Source organism: Primulina tabacum, unplaced genomic scaffold, assembly GCF_025594145.1.
Source record: "Primulina tabacum isolate GXHZ01 unplaced genomic scaffold, ASM2559414v2 Contig486, whole genome shotgun sequence".
Taxonomy (NCBI): Eukaryota; Viridiplantae; Streptophyta; class Magnoliopsida; order Lamiales; family Gesneriaceae; genus Primulina; species Primulina tabacum.
In genome coordinates this window covers 1-19714 of record NW_027459760.1, presented here as the reverse complement: position 1 = coordinate 19714, position 19714 = coordinate 1, and the positions used below count along the sequence as shown (strand labels likewise).

At 37.7% G+C, this 19714-nt stretch overlaps 2 protein-coding genes and 1 pseudogene across 3 annotated transcripts; 2 read left to right on the top strand and 1 right to left on the bottom strand.

Moving 5' to 3' along the window:
* The first annotated feature begins 647 nt into the window (after positions 1 to 647).
* On the top strand, positions 648 to 2601 carry LOC142534387 (uncharacterized protein At5g64816-like). 2 transcript variants are annotated; one of them, XM_075641225.1, is made up of 3 exons: positions 716 to 815; positions 1333 to 1486; positions 1875 to 2601. In XM_075641225.1, the coding sequence occupies exons 2-3, from the start codon at positions 1481 to 1483 to the stop codon at positions 2331 to 2333; spliced, it is 465 nt and encodes a 154-aa protein (XP_075497340.1). In that variant the 5' UTR covers positions 716 to 815; positions 1333 to 1480; the 3' UTR covers positions 2334 to 2601. The 2 variants fall into 2 exon arrangements, with proteins under 2 accessions (XP_075497339.1, XP_075497340.1); XM_075641224.1 differs by lacking the exon at positions 1333 to 1486 and having other exon boundaries at positions 648 to 815.
* Positions 2602 to 3224: 623 nt separating this feature from the next.
* LOC142534394 (pentatricopeptide repeat-containing protein At3g23020-like) lies at positions 3225 to 6213 on the bottom strand. The gene has a single exon (XM_075641259.1). The coding sequence runs from the start codon at positions 6109 to 6111 to the stop codon at positions 3364 to 3366; it is 2748 nt and encodes a 915-aa protein (XP_075497374.1). The 5' UTR covers positions 6112 to 6213; the 3' UTR covers positions 3225 to 3363.
* An 11589-nt stretch (positions 6214 to 17802) lies between these two features.
* LOC142534395 (photosynthetic NDH subunit of subcomplex B 5, chloroplastic-like) lies at positions 17803 to 19707 on the top strand (annotated as a pseudogene).
* The last annotated feature ends 7 nt before the right edge of the window (positions 19708 to 19714 follow it).

Genomic DNA, 19714 nt, shown 5'->3' with positions numbered 1-19714 from the left:
TCATCTTTTATTATTATTGAATATTACATTAATTTGTATAAATCATAAATTAAAAATCACAAAATCAAATCTAGAATTCAAAATTTCCTATGATATTAAAATAAACAATTATTAAATAAACAATAAACCAAAAAACGAAAAATTTGAAAAAGAAAAATGAAAATATATATAAATATATATTTCGAAAATTTGATAGAGTGATAGAGATAGATGAGAGTAGAGAAGATAAAAAGAGTAGTGATATGAAGTGACATAGAGAAATAAATAGTTTGTGTATGAGTTAGAAGTTTTAAAATTCCATCCAAATCTTTGGGTTGAACAAAATACAATTTTTGACAATTTATAGTTGTACCTTATGTTTTAATGTTTGTATGTTAATGAATTCCATGAAATTATTAAAAATCTATCGAAAATTTGAATTACTTTAAACTTTCATAGAGTTTTAAAAAGTCAATGTTGAATATCAATTAACTTTTTAAAACTCTATAAAAGTCTATTTTGAATATCAGCAGACTTCTGTAGAGTATGCAAAAATCTTAATTGAATTTTTAGACTTTTAAAATCTACAAAAAAATCATTAAAAATAATAAATCTCTTACAGTGGATACAATTTTTTTTTAATATCAAATCACTAAAATGTCCATTATACATGCGACTTAGTTATGCCATTCTTTCTCCCATTTCTTATAATCGTAAAAACTCATTTGATAACTCAAAAAAAAAAAAAAAAAAACCATCTGGGGCAAAATCGAAGACGATCAAACTCTACCATCAATCAATTAGTTACAAAAGCAACGGTAAATCGGTGGGCTTTGGTAAGTTGTTTCTCGAAGGTGAAATTTTCTACTATTTAAATCTCGCATTTGTGCAGTGATGTTGGGCAAATTTTGCTTTTGAGTGGTGAATATATTTGTTCCAAAGTGAATATTTTGATAGATTTTGATGAATGATATGGTGTGATGATGAACCAAAATATGGTGTGCAGTACGCTGGTGTTATGAAGCATGAGTTTTCGAGAAATAAACTTTGACAGATTTAATTTTGATTCATTGTGTAGCTAATGATGGGGAAACAAGGTAAATGTTAGGAGATGCTCAGAAGCTAATTTTTTTGGCGATTTCTTGTGTATTCGGAGATGCTCAGAAGCTATTTTTTTTTTTTGGTTCATTTTCTACTTTAATCTAGTTGGGTTTTTGTTTCAATTTTTTCTGAGTTTCTGATAATATTATTGAAGAAGAGCTCATTATTGTCTAGATATTATCAGAAATAATCTCAGAAATATTATCATATTCTGAAATATTTAATACGAAAATTGTGATCTTGACTTTGCAGCATATAGGGATACAACTATATTTGGGTTCTCTTTTCTGCTACGGAATGGGTGCCTAACCGAAAAGTGAACTGGAAGATTTTTTTTCTTGATGTATGGAGTCCATGGAATGCCCGAAACTGTGTAATTTAAGAGCAAAATTGAAAAGTTATGCAGGTATACCTCCATTTAAATGAGAAAATTCGAATCATGACAATGATGAACAATTTGTCGCATTTTAAACTCAGAAATATTATCAGAAATAATGAGCTCTTCTTCAATAATAATACCAGAATACCTGCATAACATTTCTGATAATATTTTACGTTACCCAGTTAGGCAATTACTATACATTTTGGATTGTTCTTTGAGCAATTTACCAGAATACGAGATGTTATGATATTTCAGCAAGCTTAATTTGATTTTATATTTCTTGCTGGTGTTGCGCGGCTTCTAGGATGTAAATATTGTCTCACCTCCACACCCCCCCCCCCCCCTCCCTCTCTCTTTGGAATGCTTCTGTCATGATTCATTTTCGAAATACTATGCTCTTTGACCTCGACAGGAACTTGTAGAGCTGGAAATAATCCGAACCTCATTGGGAATTAAGGAGCAAAGAAAGGGCCGACAGAGCTTAGCAGCAATGGTTGAGGTATGGTGGTCCCTGGTCGGAGCAGCTGTTCCAGTCTTGATTGCAGGTCAAGCATTTAGAATGAAGGCAAAATATGCTGAGGAGCAAAGAATCAAAAGTGCTCGAGGCAGGGAGAAGACCGCGGATGACATTTTTGTGTGTGAGAGAGTTTGCACTTCAAAGAGAATATTGAATAAAGTTGGAGCATTCTCCAAGGATCCAATCCCCGATACTTGTGTCACGGTATGTGGTGTTTCTGAGCTGGATGCTTGCTCCGATGCTTGTGCTCGAACTGTGTGCATCAACCAACACCAAGTGCCTAATTGGAATGATGTTTGCCTCCGAAGGTGTCAGAGCGAATGTCTCAAAATATCCGCATCTCGGTCCTCTTGATGTATCTTTATGCAGTTGAATGTTTTTCACTTTTCATCGGAGATGCCTAAATGGTTCAATTCCCATGATGTTTTAGCATAAATCTTTATAATTTTATCTTGTTATTCTGGTATTCTTGTATCTTGAATTTTTCCCTTCTTTCCAGAATGGCTTCTGCTTCTCGTTTCTTGGGCTAACATGGTGACCTACACAGTTTAGGTTTCATGCTTTATATCAATGGACGAAATGTGTGAAATAATCTATATATTACTCTTTTGAGTTTTTCTCACATACACACTGATTTTTAGTCAGTCCAATATACAAATGCGAACTAGTTTAGGCTGGAGTCCGGTTCATCTTAATTAATATTCTTATTCAAATTTGATTCGTTTAGTTCGAACTCAGTTATCCATATTTGTTAAACAGATATTTTGAAATATAGCTTTTGTTTGTTATTTTATTTAATTTTAAATAAATTAAAATTTTTTAGCGACTAACAAATTATTGAACAATATAATTAATTATTGAACAATATAATTCAATTTTTAATTATAGTTTTGGTGATATTTGAAGTTTAGCTTGTGTTTGACCTCTATTCAACTTCCATTTTCCTATTTTCTGGACATACCCCACCTTACCACAAACGAGGGAGGTGATGGGGGCAGCACCATTGGTTTATATATAATATCTGTGAAGCGTTTGAAATTTGGCTCTAAATGATATTAGTTTCTTTACATTAGCATAACAGCATTTACTCGGCAAACTGCAAAATCTATGGAATCTCAAACCTTCTGCAATGTGAGCGCTGCGTTATCGCAACATTGATTGGATGTTGTTTCGTTTCTTGTAATGTGTCAAATATATAGTCAACAAAACGATAAATATAGCAGATGATGTAGCAAGAACCATGTGACGAGAATTGCTCTGTGTGATAGCTCTGTGTTTAAATACATTATACAACTACGCAGAACTCGAGAGCAAAGTCTTCGTGTTCTCTTTGAAACAAGGAGCAAAACTAGATGCTATAAATACAAACATCACCATGATCATTTCAGCCGATGACAGAACGAAGAGTTGAAGTCCATGCTTGCAAACCCTTCTGAGCATCCTTCTTCCTAATCAGTTCAAGATTGTCGACTGCACTAGTTGGAACTCCACATTTCAAGAGAACTATTTTGAGCGTTTTGAACGTAGAATTGTCCGGTTGAATATCAGATTGCAGCATCTCATCGAAAGTGGCTGCTGCCTCCTTAAAACGCCCGTCAGATGCATACAATCCTAGCACGTTATTGAAACTCAACAAGTCGGTCATGAGTCCCTGTTCCCTCATTTTTCGTGCAATACCAAATGCTTCCACAAACCTCCCATTTTTCTTGTACATACGCAGCATCATAGCATAGGAAAATTCGTTTGCATTCCCGGATTGGTTCAGATTCTTGAATATTCTTTCCGCCTCGGATATCATAGACCTCTCACTAAAGAGATCAATCATACAATTCGAGGAGTATACGTCTACACCTGCCTCAAATGATTGAAGCGCCTTATATGCTTCTCGAGCTTCTCCTAATAATCCCACTTTCGTATATAGCTTGATTAAAGACTTGCATATAACATCATTTACAGGCAAGTCCAAGTCTCTCATGGCTTTTACATAATTTTTAGCTTCTTTTACGCTTCCTGTGTCTGCAAAAGCATTTATCAGGACACCGAAAACAATGGCATCTGGTTTTATGTCATATCCAACCATCTCTTCGTACAAACTTACAGCCATGTCCACCTGGCCTAACTTTGAATAACTCGATATCACAGCACAATATGGGACACAATCGAGCACCAATCCAGCCTGTTGCATTCTTGTAAGATAGAAAGTCGCCTTTTGTGGCAGGTCAGCACTAGAAAGCATTTGTACGAGGGAATTATAGCTACATCTATCAGGAATTACACCATATCTGTCCATGCTATCAAATAAGCAGCAGGCTTGTTCGAATTTCTTGCTGATGCCGTATGCTTTAATCATCACATTAAACTCAAGGACACTCGATTTTTTCTTCTCTAGGCAACAGTTGAAAACTTTCTCAGATTCCAAGACATGCCCCCTTTCGCCAAAAGCATCAATGTTGGCCGAGTAACATTCAGAACTCATGTTCCCTGCAACGTGGAATCTCTCGAACCATGCCCACGATGATTCCAACATCCCGGATTCTATGTACATTCGAGTCAAAGAAGATTGTGTGAATTCGTCAATCTCCAATCCTCTTTCATCCATCTCCGAGACAAGATCCTCAGCTTCAGAAACCATTTGCCTTATTGAGAATGCATAAAGGATAGTTCGATAAGTGACAGCATCTGGTTCAAGAGAAGCATCTTTCATCTTCTTCAAATAGATCGATGCCATATCGATGTCATCATGCTTAGCATAAAGGGAGATGAGAATGTTGAATGTTCGAGTATCGGGAGAGCAGTTAACCTCCTCCATTTTCTTTATCAGCGAGGCAACTTCCCCTAGCTGACCATTATTACCATACATGTGTATCACAGTATTGAAAGTCACCGTGGTGGGCACAATCTCTTCTTTGAGCATTCTTTCAAAAGTCTCACTTGCTTCTTGGAGTTTCCCACCTTTTCCATAAGTGTCGATCAAGGTATTATATGTATACACGCTCAAACAAGCATTTGCCCCCGAATCACCATTAGCACCTCGTTTGCTCCTCGATGTAACACTTCTACGCTCATCCACCACCCGCTCACTGACCGACCATTTCTTGAAAAACTCCTCAGCTGTCTCAAACTCCCCTGCCTTTTTATACATTTGAACCACAGTCCCCATGGTCACTTCATCTGGCTCCATTCTACGTTCCTTCATCAATTCCAAATACTTGATTGCTTCCTCCCTGAGCCCACCTTTGCTATACACATCAATCAAAGTTCCATAAGTTGAATTTATTGGCTGGATCCCCCTCTCCACCATTTCGCCCCACAACCTCTCAACCTCACACCACTGCCGCGCTTTCCCAAGAATCCTAAGCATTATGTTGTAATGAATGACGTTCACTTCATAACATCCTTTCCCTTTAAACCACTCGAAAATATCCATAGCCCTTTCCCACTGCAACTGCTCTTTCAAAAGTATGCTCCTTTCTTTGTTAGTCAAGTTCATTGCCCAAGGCTTTAATGCCTCGTCCAAGTCCTCAACAACCTCCAGAGCTTCCAACATCCCAGGAATACACCCCCCATATCTCCTCCATTTCGTCGAACATTTGGCACGCACTTTGTCCTCCACTCCCCTTAATCCCCCTACGCCCCTAACCTTTCCATTAAATTCTCTCACCCCACCATTTTTGCTCACCTTTCCTTTCACAAACACACCATTTCTCCCACCATTAATCAACGAACAATCTTCATACACTTTCTCCACACCATCTCCAGACCTCAAATCCACCCGAAAATTTCCGTTCATCTTAACCCCACCATCAAGATTTCCCACTAAATCTTCCCGCGACACCGCCGCTTCAACTAACCCTCCATTCTTGTCATTAAAGACATCACCTTGAGTTCGTAAACTAGCCCCAAAGCCACCATTTTTCTCAGCTCTACCGCGTGGGTTTCCCGCAGAACCATTCTTGGAAATTTTCCCAACACTTGGACACTTCAAAACTTGTTTGCGCTGCTCCTTATTGGTCTGATCATTGGATTTCTTGAAGGGTGGAGTGACTGAAGCTCCCACGCTTGGTGTTGTGGCCTTTATGGAATTAAATATGTGTAAACAGTTAGCGTCTGAATGCTGAAACTTAGCTAACATGGTGGATTTTCGGAACACGGAGATAAATTCACGGAGCTGAAAGCCGAACGAATTCAACGGAGAATGAAGGAATTTATTTATTTTACCTTGAAATCCATCAAAAAAATTCATATAAAACAACCCATCGAATTATAATTTCTTATTACCGGATATTGGCCTTCAGTCTCCGACCGTCGATTTTTTTTGTGTTCAGTTCCTGGGTACTTTTTTAGTACCATATTTTCACATGAAGTGTACCACATTTTCACATGAAGTGTACCACATTTTGTATGACATAGTACCACAATTTTGTGGGTAGGAAGTTAACCCAAAGAAATGTTTTGATTGAGAATTTTTCACTAACTTCCCCTTGTTATTATACAAATCATTTACAAATTTTAAAACAAAATAAGATATTTTTATTCCCAAAAAATATGCCAACTTTATATTTTAAGGAGTCGTTAAATTTTTTATGAGTAACAATTAATTCAAAAATTTGTGTGAAACAGTTTCACGGGTTGTATTTTGTGAGACGGATATCTTATTTAGGTCATCAATGAAAAAATGTTATTTTTTATGCTAAAAGTATTACTTTTATTGTAAATATCGGTAGGGTTGACGCGTCTCACAGATAAAGATTTGTGAGATCGTCTCACAAGAAACCAACCTATTCAACAATTAATCTGTTCTAAAATTTTCAAATAAATAAATTTGTAAATAATCTATTGACTGTCATTTAATTATACCATCTTTCGCATATCGAACCACTCAATATGTTGAGACTGGAATGAGGAAGCCGTGCGTTCTCATTTTCCTAAATTTGAAGCTTAGTTCGTTCTTGATATCTCGTTAAGATGATATAAGATATTGGAAATTGGAGCTAAATGTCTATATTCGGTTAAATCTGGATATCTTCTTGAAACCGATTGTTACAATACTTTGGATTCACAAACTTCTTACTCATTGGAATTGTGGTGGAAGTATATTTGGAAACTTCGCATTTCCCAAAAGGTTCGAATATTATTTTAGCGTGCATTTCAATGATTTTATTCCTAATGAATTGAATTTGTAGAAACATCATCTCATGTGAGCGGATGTTGTATGCTTTGTGTGCTAGGTGAGATTTTTAATAAGGTGAGGCTCACGCTGAATTAAAAATTCAGAAAATCATATCCCACATCGGAAAACTTATAAAACTGAATGAAAGAATTAGTTATAAATAGAGCTCACTTCCTTCAGTTATTGTATCCCAAAATCAAAAGCTTTTCAGCTTTGATAAAAAGAGAGTGCATAGAAAAAAAAAGAGTGTATTTTTTTCTTGAGTGCGGGAATTCTCTTGTGTGAGTTAGAGAAATTATTTTCTCGGTATACTCGGGTTTGGGAGTGTGAGATATTTAGTGTATTGGTGTATACACTTGTTGTAATATTTCTTCCGGTTATAAAAGTTGAAGTGCTCCGTGGACGTTGCCTATATTGGGTGAACCACGTAAATCTTTGTGTTCTTGTTGATTATTTTATTCCGCATTTTTGGGTGCTATTATCATCGTGATCGGCATCACTTCGGTGTAATTTCCCAACAACTGATATCAGAGCCTTGTTGTGAAAATTCTTAAAAATTATGAGTATGCTCTGTGGTTGCAGCTCTGTCTGATCTTCCACATCAGAAAAGATTTTTTAGATTTTTTGCTAAGGCTAGAGAAGTGATGGCCGGAGATGATGGATCGGGACCGGGAATCAACAAGTTCGACGGAACATATTTTTCGTTCTGGCGGTTATAGATAAGAGATTTTCTGTACAGTAAGAAGCTGCATCAACCTCTATCAGGAAAGAAACCGGAAAAGATGGAGGATGATGACTGGGAGCTCCTTGACCGACAGGTGTTAGGTGTGATACGACTTACCCTAACGAAGAATGTGGCACATAACGTGGCGGAGACAAAAACCACAGAAGAGATGATGACCAATCTGTCAGACATGTACGAGAAGCCATCAGCAAACAACAAAGTACATCTCATGAAGAAGTTATTCAACTTGAAGATGGGAGAAGGTGCTTCGATGGCAAAACACATAAATGAATTCAACACGATTGTCTCTCAGCTGACATCGGTGGACATCAAATTTGATGATGAGATTCAGGCACTTATTCTTCTGGCATCTTTACCAGACAATTGGGAACCGATGCGGGCAGCGGTTAGCAACCCTGTTGGAAAAGGGAAACTACAACTCAATGATGTTAGAGATCAAATCCTTGCTGAAGAAGTTCGCAGGAAAGACTCGGGTGAAGCAACATCATCGAGATCTGCTCTAAATTTTGATAACAGAGGAAGAGGCAGGAGTGGTGAAAGGAGTTCCAACCGATGGCGCGGTAAATCCAAATCAAGAAATAGAAAAGACAAAACATCCTTGAAAAGAATATGAAGTGCTGGAGCTGTGGTGAGACTGGTCACCTGAAAAAGAACTGCAGATCAACGAAGAATAATGCCAATGCTGTCACTGAGGAAGTACATGATGCTCTGCTATTATCCATGGAAAGCCATGTTGATTCTTGGGTTATGGATTCGGGAGCATCATTTCATACCACTGGTGATCGCGATGTATTTGATAATTACATCGCTGGCGATTACGGAAAAGTTTTCCTGGCTGATGGAAAACCCTTGGAAATTGTTGATATGGGTGATTTACAGATGAAGATGTCAAATGGATTTGTCTGGAAAATCAACAAAGTAAGACATGTACCAAAGTTGACCCACAAACTCCGGTGATTGAACTAAGGAGATCTTTGAGAACCATTAGACCACCTGAAAGATACTGTCCCGCACTTCACTATATTTTGCTGACAGACAAAGGTGAACCGGAGACCTATGAAGAGGCAATGCAAAATGATGATTCAACCAAGTGGGAGTTGGCCATGGAAGATGAGATGGATTCACTGTCATCCAATCAGACGTGGGAGTTGACAGAACTTCCGCAAGGCAAAAAAGCGTTACATAACAAGTGGGTGTACCGGTTAAAAGAAGAGCATGATGGTAGCAAGCGGTACAAGGCAAGACTTGTTGTAAAAGGCTCCCAACAGCGGGAAGGAATTGATTACACCGAGATTTTCTCTCCGGTGGTTAAATTAAGCACTATCAAGACTGTACTTGGACTAGTGGCGAAGGAAGACTTACAGTTGGAGCAGTTGGATGTAAAGACTGCGTTTCTTCATGGTGATCTAGATGAATAAATTTATATGAAGCAGCCACAGGGCTTTGAAGTACGGGGAAAAGAAAAAATGATGTGCAAACTTCAGAAGAGCTTGTATGGTCTCAAACAAGCTCCAAGACAGTGGTACAAGAAGTTTGATGGATTCATGAGTAATAATGGTTTCCTAAGGTGTCAAGCTGATCACTGTTGTTATGTGAAAAAGTTTGACGGTTCTTATATCATACTACTGCTATATGTAGATGATATGCTGATAGCTTGAGCTTGTCTGGAAGAAATTGATAAACTGAAGAAAGATTTATCAAAGGAATTTGCCATGAAGGATTTGGGTGCTGCAAAGCAAATCCTTGGAATGAGGATCTTAAGAGACCGGGTGAATGGATTCTTGAAGTTATCTCAAGAAGAGTACGTGAAAAAGGTGGTTAGTAGATTTAATATGGATGAAATTCCTTTGGCTAGTCATTTCAAACTAACCAAAGCACAATCACCATCGACGGAGAAGGAGCAGGCTTATATGAATAAGGTTCCTTATGCTTCTGCTGTCAGAAGCCTCATGTATGCAATGGTGTGTAAAAGACCAGACATAGCACATGCAGTGGGAGTTGTGAGCAGGTTTATGACTAATCCAGGAAAGCAACACTGGGAAGCAGATAAGTGGATTCTCAGGTATTTGAAAGGTACCGCTAGTTAACACTTTATACTTCAGGAGGTCAAAATTGGGCTTACAGGGTTTGTCGATGCCAATATGGGTGGTGACCTGGATGGCAGGAAAAATACTACTGGATATGTGTTCACATTAGGTGGTACAGTTGTAAGCTGGATATCTAAATTGCAAAAGATAGTTGCGCTTTCTACTACTGAAGCTGAATACGTAGCAGTTACAGAAGCTAGCAAGGAGATGATATGGTTGAGATCCTTTCTAGAAGAATTGGGTCAGAAGCTTGAAGATAGCAAGTTACACTGTGACAGTCAGAGTGCTATTCATTTAGCAAAAAAATCATGTTTATCATGCTAGGACAAAGCATATACAGGTTAGGTACCATTTCATCAGATCAGTGCTGGAAGATGGAATCTTGATGCTGGAGAAGATTCCTGGAAGTAAGAATCCAGCCGATATGCTCACAAAGACAGTAACCATTGACAAACTGAAGTTGTGTTCAACTTCAGTCGGACTGCAAGTATAAATGGAGATATATGAGCTGCTGCAATGATGGTGTGAAGGTATGAAGACGTGATTAAAATCAAGTCTTCAAGTGGAAGAATTGTTAGGTGAGATTTTTAATGAGGTGGGGTCCACGCTGAATTAAAAATTCAGAAAATCATATCCCACATCGGAAAACTTATAAAACTGAATGAAAGAATTAGTTATAAATAGAGCTCAATTCCTTCAGTTATTGTATCCCAAAATCAAAAGCTTTTCAGCTTTGATAAAAAGAGAGTGCATAGAAAAAAAAGAGTGTATTTTTTTCTTGAGTGCGGGAATTCTCTTGTGTAAGTTAGAGAAATTATTTTCTCGGTATACTCGGGTTTGGGAGTGTGAGATATTTAGTGTATTGGTGTATACACTTGTTGTAGTATTTCTTCCAGTTATAAAAGTTGCAGTGCTCCGTGGGCGTAGCCTATATTGGGTGAACCACGTAAATCTTTGTGTTCTTGTTGATTATTTTATTCCGCATTTTTTGGGTGCTATTATCATCGTGATCGCATCGCTTCGGTGTAATTTCCCAACATTGTGGAGCCCAAGAAACATGTACGAGTCATTGTTTAATTTTCTGCCCATTGGTGCATAAGATACGGAATAATACTGATATCTAGTCATGTTTAAATAAGTGTAGTAAACCGTCTTTTATTGATTGTGCTATATCGTTGAGGGATATCATGTCAAAGACTGAGTTTAAGTTTTGTGAGTTTTGAGTTTTATGTGATATATGCTTGGGCTGTATGGAAAGAGCTATGCCGATTCAAACATGAGCATCATAAGCAACAATTTTCGATCAAGGTTGATTGGGTGCGGTCTTACTTGGATGAATTCCGGAAAGCCGCAAATCTAAGTGTGATTGTGGATCTGGATAATCATCCACTCATAGAGAAAATGTAGATAAACCTCCAGTGAGATGTTTTAGACTTGATGTGGATGCGTGGTATAATGAACTAAGTCACTGCTTTAGTGTGAGTGTTGTGATTCGAGATCATCTTGGCTCGGTTTTTGTTGCTTCGGCTAGAGGTATTCGTCATTCATGATCGTTTTTGCTGCAGAATTGAGTGATATATATCATGGTATGTTGCTTGTTCTTCAATGTGAGTTTAATCTAGTTCGAGTTTGTTTTAATTCTTCCTTAGCTGTCCAAGATGTCGGCCAAGTGGGCAAAGAAGTCAAAGAAAGGGGGCTAGTTCAATAAAAACGTGGGTTGGCATCAAATTTTCAGACGGAAATATGAATACGCGTTTTTAACGCGTATTCACACGGTCAATAGGCTCTATAAATAGAGCTCCCCCCTTCATTCTGAAATTATCTCTTCTTCGAGTTTTCTCTCATCCTATTAGTTCTATAACATTTGTGAGGTGTTTGTTCTCCTGTATTAAGAGAGTGTGTGTTCTCTTTGGAAACATAGTGAGTGAGTTGTACACCACAAAATATTATAGTTGAATTCTTTTCATCTTGCCCGTGGTTTTTACCCTAATAATTTTTAGGGGTTTTCCACGTAAATCTCGGTGTCCAATTTATTCTTTATTTTCGGATTTATTATCTCAAATTCCGCACGTGGGACCAACAAGTGGTATCAGAGCCTTGGTTTAAAATTTCTTAAAATTCTGAGTATGCTCTGTCGTTGCAGCCTAGACTAATCTTCCACATCAGAAAAGATTTTTTGAGATTTTTTTATCAAGGCTGGATTATTTTGTTCAGTCTACTAAATTGTTGTAGACATAATGACGGGAAGGTATGAGATAGCAAAGTTCAACGGAAGCAATTTTATGTTGTGAAAAATAAAGATACAAGCAGTTTTAAGAAAAGAGAATTGCTTGGCAGCTATTGGAGATAGACCGGTGGAGATTGCGGATGATGGAAAGTGGAATGAGATGAATGATAATGTTGTTGCCAATTTACATTTGGCTATAGCAGACGAAGTTTTGTCAAGTATCTCTGAGATAAAAACAGCCAAAAGTTATCTGGGATAATCTGACAAAGATGTACGAGGTCAAGTCGCTACACAACATGATTTTCCTAAAGAGAAGGCTTTATACTCTTCAGATGGCGGAATCCTCATCGATGACCGACCATATCAACACACTAAATACTCTATTTGCCCAACTCACTTCCATGGAGCATAAAATATGGGAAAATAAACGTGCGGAGCTTCTACTTCAAAGTCTACCAGGTTCATACGATCAACTTATCATCAACATTACCAACAATATTCTTATGGGCTTTCTAAAATTCGACGATGTCTTAACTGCGGTTCTCGGAGAAGAAAGCCAGCGCAAGAATAAGGAAGACAGGTTGGTAACTTCGAAGCAGGCAGAGGCTTTACCAATGATAAGAGGAAGATTTGTGGACCGTGACTCCAGTGGGAGCCAAAGACGAGGTTGATCAAAGTCGAGAAGTAAGAAGAAAAATATTTACTGCTTTAAATGTGGTGGTAAAGGGCGCTTCAAGAAAGAGTATACAAGTATCGAGAAGAATTCTCAAGGAAATGTGGTCAGTACTTCAGGCAGCGGTGAAATATTATTCAGCAAAGCGGCAACAGTTGCAGAAGGCAGACACAAATTTTGTGATACATGGATTCAGGAGCGACGTGGCACATGACGTCTCGGAAAGAATGGTTTGATTAGTATGAACCAGTCTCAGGAGGATCTGTATTCATGGGAAATGATCATGCCTTGAAAATCGCCGGGGTCGGTACTATCGAAATTAAAATTTTTGATGGCATCATTCGCACCATACAGGAGGTACGACATGTGAAATGACTAACGAAAAATCTTTTGTCCTTGGGGCAATTGGATGACATCGGGTGCAAAACACGTATCGAGAAAGGGATCATGAAAATTGTGAAGGGTGCGCTTGTGGTTATGAAGGCGGAAAAGGTTGCTGCAAATCTGTATGTACTTTTGGGAGAAACACACAAAGAGGCAGAACTAGCTGTTGCATCAATTGGTTCAGGAGAAGAATTAACACTGTTATGGCATAGAAAGCTCGAGCATATGTCAGAACGAGGGTTGAAAATTCTCTCAGAACGGAAGCTGCTGTCGGGACTTACAAAAGTGTCACTACCCTTTTGTGAAGCATTGTGTTACCAGTAAACAGCACAGATTAAAGTTTGACACTTCTACTGCCAGGAGCAAAATCATATTGGAGCTGATTCATTCGGATGTTTGGCAAGCACCGGTTGTATCCCTAGGAGGAGCGAGATACTTTGTGTCGTTCATTGATGATTTCTCTAGGAGATGTTGGGTATATCCAATCAAGAAGAAATCAGATGTTTTCCAAGTCTTCAAAGATTTCAAAACGCGGTTTGAACTTGGTTCAGAAAAGAAAATCAAGTGTCTGAGGACTGACAATAGAGGAGAATATACTAGTGACGATTTTAATGCATATTGTCAACACGAAGGCATCAAAAGACATTTTACGACGGCTTACACACCTCAATAGAATGGAGTGGCATAGCGGATGAATAGGACCTTGTTGGACAGAACAAGAGCTATGTTGAGGACTCCGGGTCTAGACAAGTCATTTTGGGCAGAAGCAGTCTAAACCGCTTGTTATATTATCAATCGTTCTCCTTCAGTGGTGATTGATTTGAAGACTCCGATAGAGATGTGGACTGGGAAGCCGACAGATTATTCTCATTTGCATACATTTGGAAGTTCGGTGTACGTTCTGTACAATGAGCAAGAAAGATCAAAGTTGGATTCGAAATCCAGAAAATGTATCTTCTTGGGTTATGATGATGGAGTAAAGGGGTTTCGCTTGTGGGATCTTACTGTTCACAAGCTTGTCATCAGTAGAGATGTTATCTTCGAGGAAGATAAAGTAAAGGGAGACAAAGGCACACCGAATTCAGAAACTACTATTTTTCAGGTGGAAAATAAGACGGATGAAAGTCAAGTTTCTTGTGAAGCAGTATCAGAACACGAAGAACAAGAACATGTTGAGTCTGAGGTTTCCAATGTGAGGCAGTCAACTCGAGACAGAAGACCACCAGGTTGGCTTTCAGATTATGTCACTGAAAGCAACATTGCATATTGATTATCAGATGATGGTGAGCCATCGAGTTTCCACGAGGCTACTCAAAGCTCAGATGTATCCTTGTGGATGATAGCAATGCAAGAAGAATTGGAGGCATTGGACATGAATAAAACTTGGGATCTTGTTACACTACCACGAGGGAGGAAAGCCATTGAAAACAGATGGGTCTATAAGATCAAGCGTGATGGCAATAACCAAGTAGAGCGGTATCGTGCTAGAGTGGTGGTAAAAGTATATGCTCAGAAAGAAGGCATCGACTTCAATGAGATATTTTCTCCTGTGGTTCGGCTTACAACAGTCAGAGTAGTGTTGGCATTATGTGCGGTGTTTGACCTACATCTAGAACAGCTAGATGTGAAAACGACATTTCTTCATGGAGATCTTGAAGAAGAAATCTATATGCTCCAGCCAGAAGGTTTTGCGGAAAAAGGCAAAGAGAACTTGGTTTGCAGGTTGAACAAATCTCTGTTCGATCTCAAACAGGCGTCGAGGTGTTGTTACAAGAGATTTGATTCCTATATCATGAGCCTTGGATACAACAGATTGAGTGCATACCCTTGTACGTATTTCAAGAGTTCTGATGATGATTATATCATTTTGCTGTTGTATGTGGACGACATGTTGTAGCAGGCCCCAACAAAGATCAGGTCCAAGGATTGAATGCACAGTTGGCTAGGGAATTTGATATGAAGGACTTGAGACCAGCAAACAAGATTCTAGGGATGCAAGTTCATCGAGACAGAAGTAACAGAAAGATTTGGCTTTCCCAAAAAAATTATTTGAAGAAAGTCTTGCAACGCTTCAACATGCAAGATAGTAAGCCAATTTCGACCCCTCTTCCTGTTAACTTCAAGTTATCCTTCGAGATGTGTCCTAGCAGTGAAGCAGAGAGGATGGAGATGTCTCGAGTACCGTACGCATCAGCAGTAGGAAGTTTGATGTTCGCTATGATCTGTACAAGACCGGATATTGCTCAAGCAGTGGGAGCAGTTAGTCGGTATATGGCGAATCATGGACGAGAGCATTGGAGCACTGTTAAAAGGATCCTTCGATACATTAAGGGTACCTCGAATGCTGCATTATGTTATGGAGGATCGGATTTTACACTCAGGGGCTATGTCGATTCAGATTATGCAGGTGATCCTGATAAGAGGAAATCTACTACTGGTTATGTGTTTACACTTGCGAGAGGAGCAGTAAGCTGGGTTTCATAACTGCATACAGTTGTGGCGTTATCTACAACAGAGGCAGAATACATGATAGCTACTCAAGTTTGCAAGGAGGCAATATAGATTAAAAGGTTATTGGAGGAGATCAGACACAAACAAGTTAATGTTCCTTTGTTTTGTGACAGTCAGAGTGCCTTGCACATCGCAAGGAATCCAGCCAATCATTCCAGGACTAAACACATTGGAGTACAATTTCACTTTGTGCGGGAAGTAGTAGAAGAAAGAAGCGTGGATATGCAGAAGATCCATACGAAGGACAACATAACTGATTTTCTGACCAAGCCAGTGAACACTGATATGTTTGAGTTGTGTAGATTCTCAAGTGGCCTAGCAGAAACGTAAGCAGCAGAGAATGACAAGATTGAAAGGATGTGTGAGACGTGTTTGATTCTCAATCAAATCTCCAAGTGGGAGAAATGTCGGCCAAGTGGGCAAAGAAGTCAAAGAAAGGGGGCTGTTCAATAAAAACGTGGGTTGGCATCAATTTTCAGATGGAAATATGAATACGCGTTTTTAACGCGTATTCACACGGTCAATGAGCTCTATAAATAGAGCTCCCCCCCTTCATTCTGAAATTATCTCTTCTTCGAGTTTTCTCTCATCCTATTAGTTCTAAAATATTTGTGAGGTGTTTGTTTCCCTATATTAAGAGAGCGTTTGTTCTCTTTGGAAACACAGTGAGTGAGTTGTACACCACAAAATATTATAGTGGAATTCTTTTCATCTTGCACGTGGTTTTTACCCTAATAATTTTTAGGGGTTTTCCACGTAAATCTCGGTGTCCAATTTATTCTTTATTTTCGGATTTATTATCTCAAATTCCGCACGTGGGACCAACACAAGCGATTATCTCAGTTTTGCAAAATCTAAGCTTTGAAAGCAATTCTGTTTTGAATATTTTAGCTCTCTTAGCACATGATATGTTTGATAGTTTTTGTCATGTCGGTAGAAATGTGAACAAATTCGTGCACCGTCTTACGCAATTTGCCATATCTAATCTCCCACATATAGATTTATGAGATTCTAAAAAAAACATTGTTTATAAACTATTATTTAAATTTTACAAAGAAATCAAGTTGATTTACAAATTATAATTTATTGTTTTAAAATATACTCTAACAAATTTTAAATTGAAAAATTAACCTTCACATTTTTATAAGATGTATCCAATACACTGCACTAAAGTTTTTTCCGTGTTATACTAGGAATAACACTTAACAAAAAAATTTTAAGAAGTAAAATGATAGAAAGTGTTTTATTGACTATTGTGATACGGATTCACGGGTCGTATTTTATGAGACAAATATCTTATTTGGGTAATTTATAAAAAAATATTACTTTTTATGCTAACAATATTACTTTTTATTGTGAATATCGGTAGTATTGACTCATCTCATAGATAAAGATTCATAAGACCGTCTCACAAGAGACCTACTCTGTACACTATTGATACATGTGCAGTTAGCTAAAGTTTTTTTTTTTTTTTTTTTTTTTCCATTTTCTGCTCAAATTGCTTAAAATAAGATGATAATTAAAACAAATATTTTACGTAAATGGGATCATGAATAATATTATAATAAACTGAGATAATAATAACATATCTATTTTTAACTTGGATTATAAAATTTAAGTCAATATTGTGTCCACGGTAAACGTTAGGTAGCCAAGTACGGAGCAGATAACTACAATATGAGAAGTTATGTGACGGCGATAATCAATAATATCATAAAATAAAAATCATAAAACACTTAAAATATTCAAATAAAAGCAAAATAAAAAAGCAACTATATAAATACAATTTATTGGATAACAAATGAAAGTTCTCCATCTCTCATTCACAAATCACAATCCCTCCCACATCTAAACTCACCGGCTGAACAGATATTCCACAGTAACAACCCAATAAAAAAGTGTTATCACACGTGTCGGTATCTGATTAGACCTTCATGTAGATGATATCAGGTAACCTCGTCATCCGGAAATACACACAAATTTAAAAACCATAGAAAATTGAGACGAATTCATAGAACAGCTGAAAATGGCGGTTTCAGTGACACTCTCAGCTCTTTCGAGTAGTTCAATCCCCAAGATTTGTCCCAAAAGAGAATCAGAATCAAATGAAATTAAAAAATTGGACTTCATTCCGAGTACCCCATCTTCAAATCTCACGGAATCGGAGTTAATGATGGCAAAAATAGCTCGACAAGATTGTTTGCGGGGCTGTCTGAAGTTGAGCCAGATCTTAATGAAGATCCGAAGGACCCTTGGGAGACTAATGGGATTGACTCGGTATTTTAGTTGTGGATTTAAATAAACAGTTGGTGAATTTTTCTGGGCTTGTGTTTAATTGGGCAGTTTACAGATTTTTGGTCTGTTTTCATGGTTGGCGATTGCAGGAAGATTTGTTTATGGGGAGTATGATCAACACCACACCTACTTCGAAGGTGGAGTAAACGGTAATTTTCTTCCTTTTGCTGTGTTTATTTTACTTATGCATGCCTAAGCTTTTTTGTTTGAGAATTTAAATTTGGATAATTGTATTGGAAAATTGGATTTTTGGTTGCTCGCAAGAAAAATGATTGAAATTACAAACAAAAATTCGAAAAAGAAGAAAAGAAAGAAAGGAGAGGAAGACGGAAATTGACTGCTGATAGAACAAAAATCACGGTATGACAAAGATCAACTTAGAGATCAATTTTACAATTTCTCGTGAATTGTTTTGGAATCTTGCACTGTTGCATTTGAAATAATGATGATGCGTGTACATATTTAAGATTTTTTTAGCTCTTTTATTCACTGGCCACTCAAATGCTCCTCTCTATAATTCGAGTAGAAGTCAAGTTTCTTGTCATAAATTATACAGATGATCTTATATCTCGCAGTGGCTACTTTCCAAACCTCTTTTCTTTTCCAATATGTTGATTATTACATGGAAGAAGAAAGAAACCTTTGATTTTAATAGGATATAGGGGTGTATTCATGTCATTTTGGATGAGTGAAGGAGTCAAAAAATACAGAGAGATGTGTAAGATACCCATGTAGGGATTGATTGTCAGGTATCCTGGTAAAAATATTCAAAATCTTTGGGGTTTCTCATGTAGTTCTTGTTATAAAAAGAACGACGTTTTGATTAATAATTGGCAATGTTCAAGCTCAAGCTCGATTCATCGAATAAGCTAGAGTGGCTCGAAAAATAATTATGTCCAATTTCTTACATTTTCAAACTTGCAAGTACAGGACCATTTTGGGAAACCCTTTCAGCAGAATATGCATCAATCGGACCTCCGACTGGATTCCAAGGTGCAAAAATAAATGCCGTCTAACGATTTTCACTGTTATCCTCATTACTCCGTGGACGTGGAATCAACTGATCATTCATTGTATTGTATTTACATTAGGTCTCATTTCATGGCTATTCCTTCCATCGGTTGCAGCTGGAATGTACTTCGATGTTCCGGTATCCGCTATATATATATATATTTCCATCTTAAATACTCTTTTTAGTTGGACCTATCTAAGTACATCGTGTCTGCAAAACTTGTAGGGAGAGTACTTGTTCATCGGAGCAGCCATTTTTACGGTAGTATTTGCGTCATTGAAATGAACAAGGCCGAGCGAGCCGCACAATTTTGAGCCTCAAATATATAACATGGAAAGAGGAGCCCGTGACAAGTTGATATCTGATTACAACACGATGAACATGTGGGATTTCAATGAGAATATTGGGAAGTGTTGGATTTCACTTTGAAGAAAAATGATATCACAAAGAGATCAGGATGATGGGGATTGATAAATAACTGAAGTTAAAATCCATCCATTTAGACAGCAAAGGTACATCACAACACCTCTTATCTCTACCATTCCTACCTCATGTATTTACCTTTCATCATATTTTATGCAACATTCCCAGTCGCATCGACACGTTTCAGGAATTTCAAGTCTTTATTTTT

Coding starts and splice junctions, on each gene's coding strand:
- LOC142534387 (XM_075641224.1), top strand. CDS start 663: ATGCCATTCTTTCTCCCATTTCTTATAATCGTAAAAACTCATTTGATA. Junction 816..1,874: donor CGGTAAATCGGTGGGCTTTG/GTAAGTTGTTTC, acceptor TGACCTCGACAG/GAACTTGTAGAGCTGGAAAT.
- LOC142534394 (XM_075641259.1), bottom strand. CDS start 6,111: ATGTTAGCTAAGTTTCAGCATTCAGACGCTAACTGTTTACACATATTT.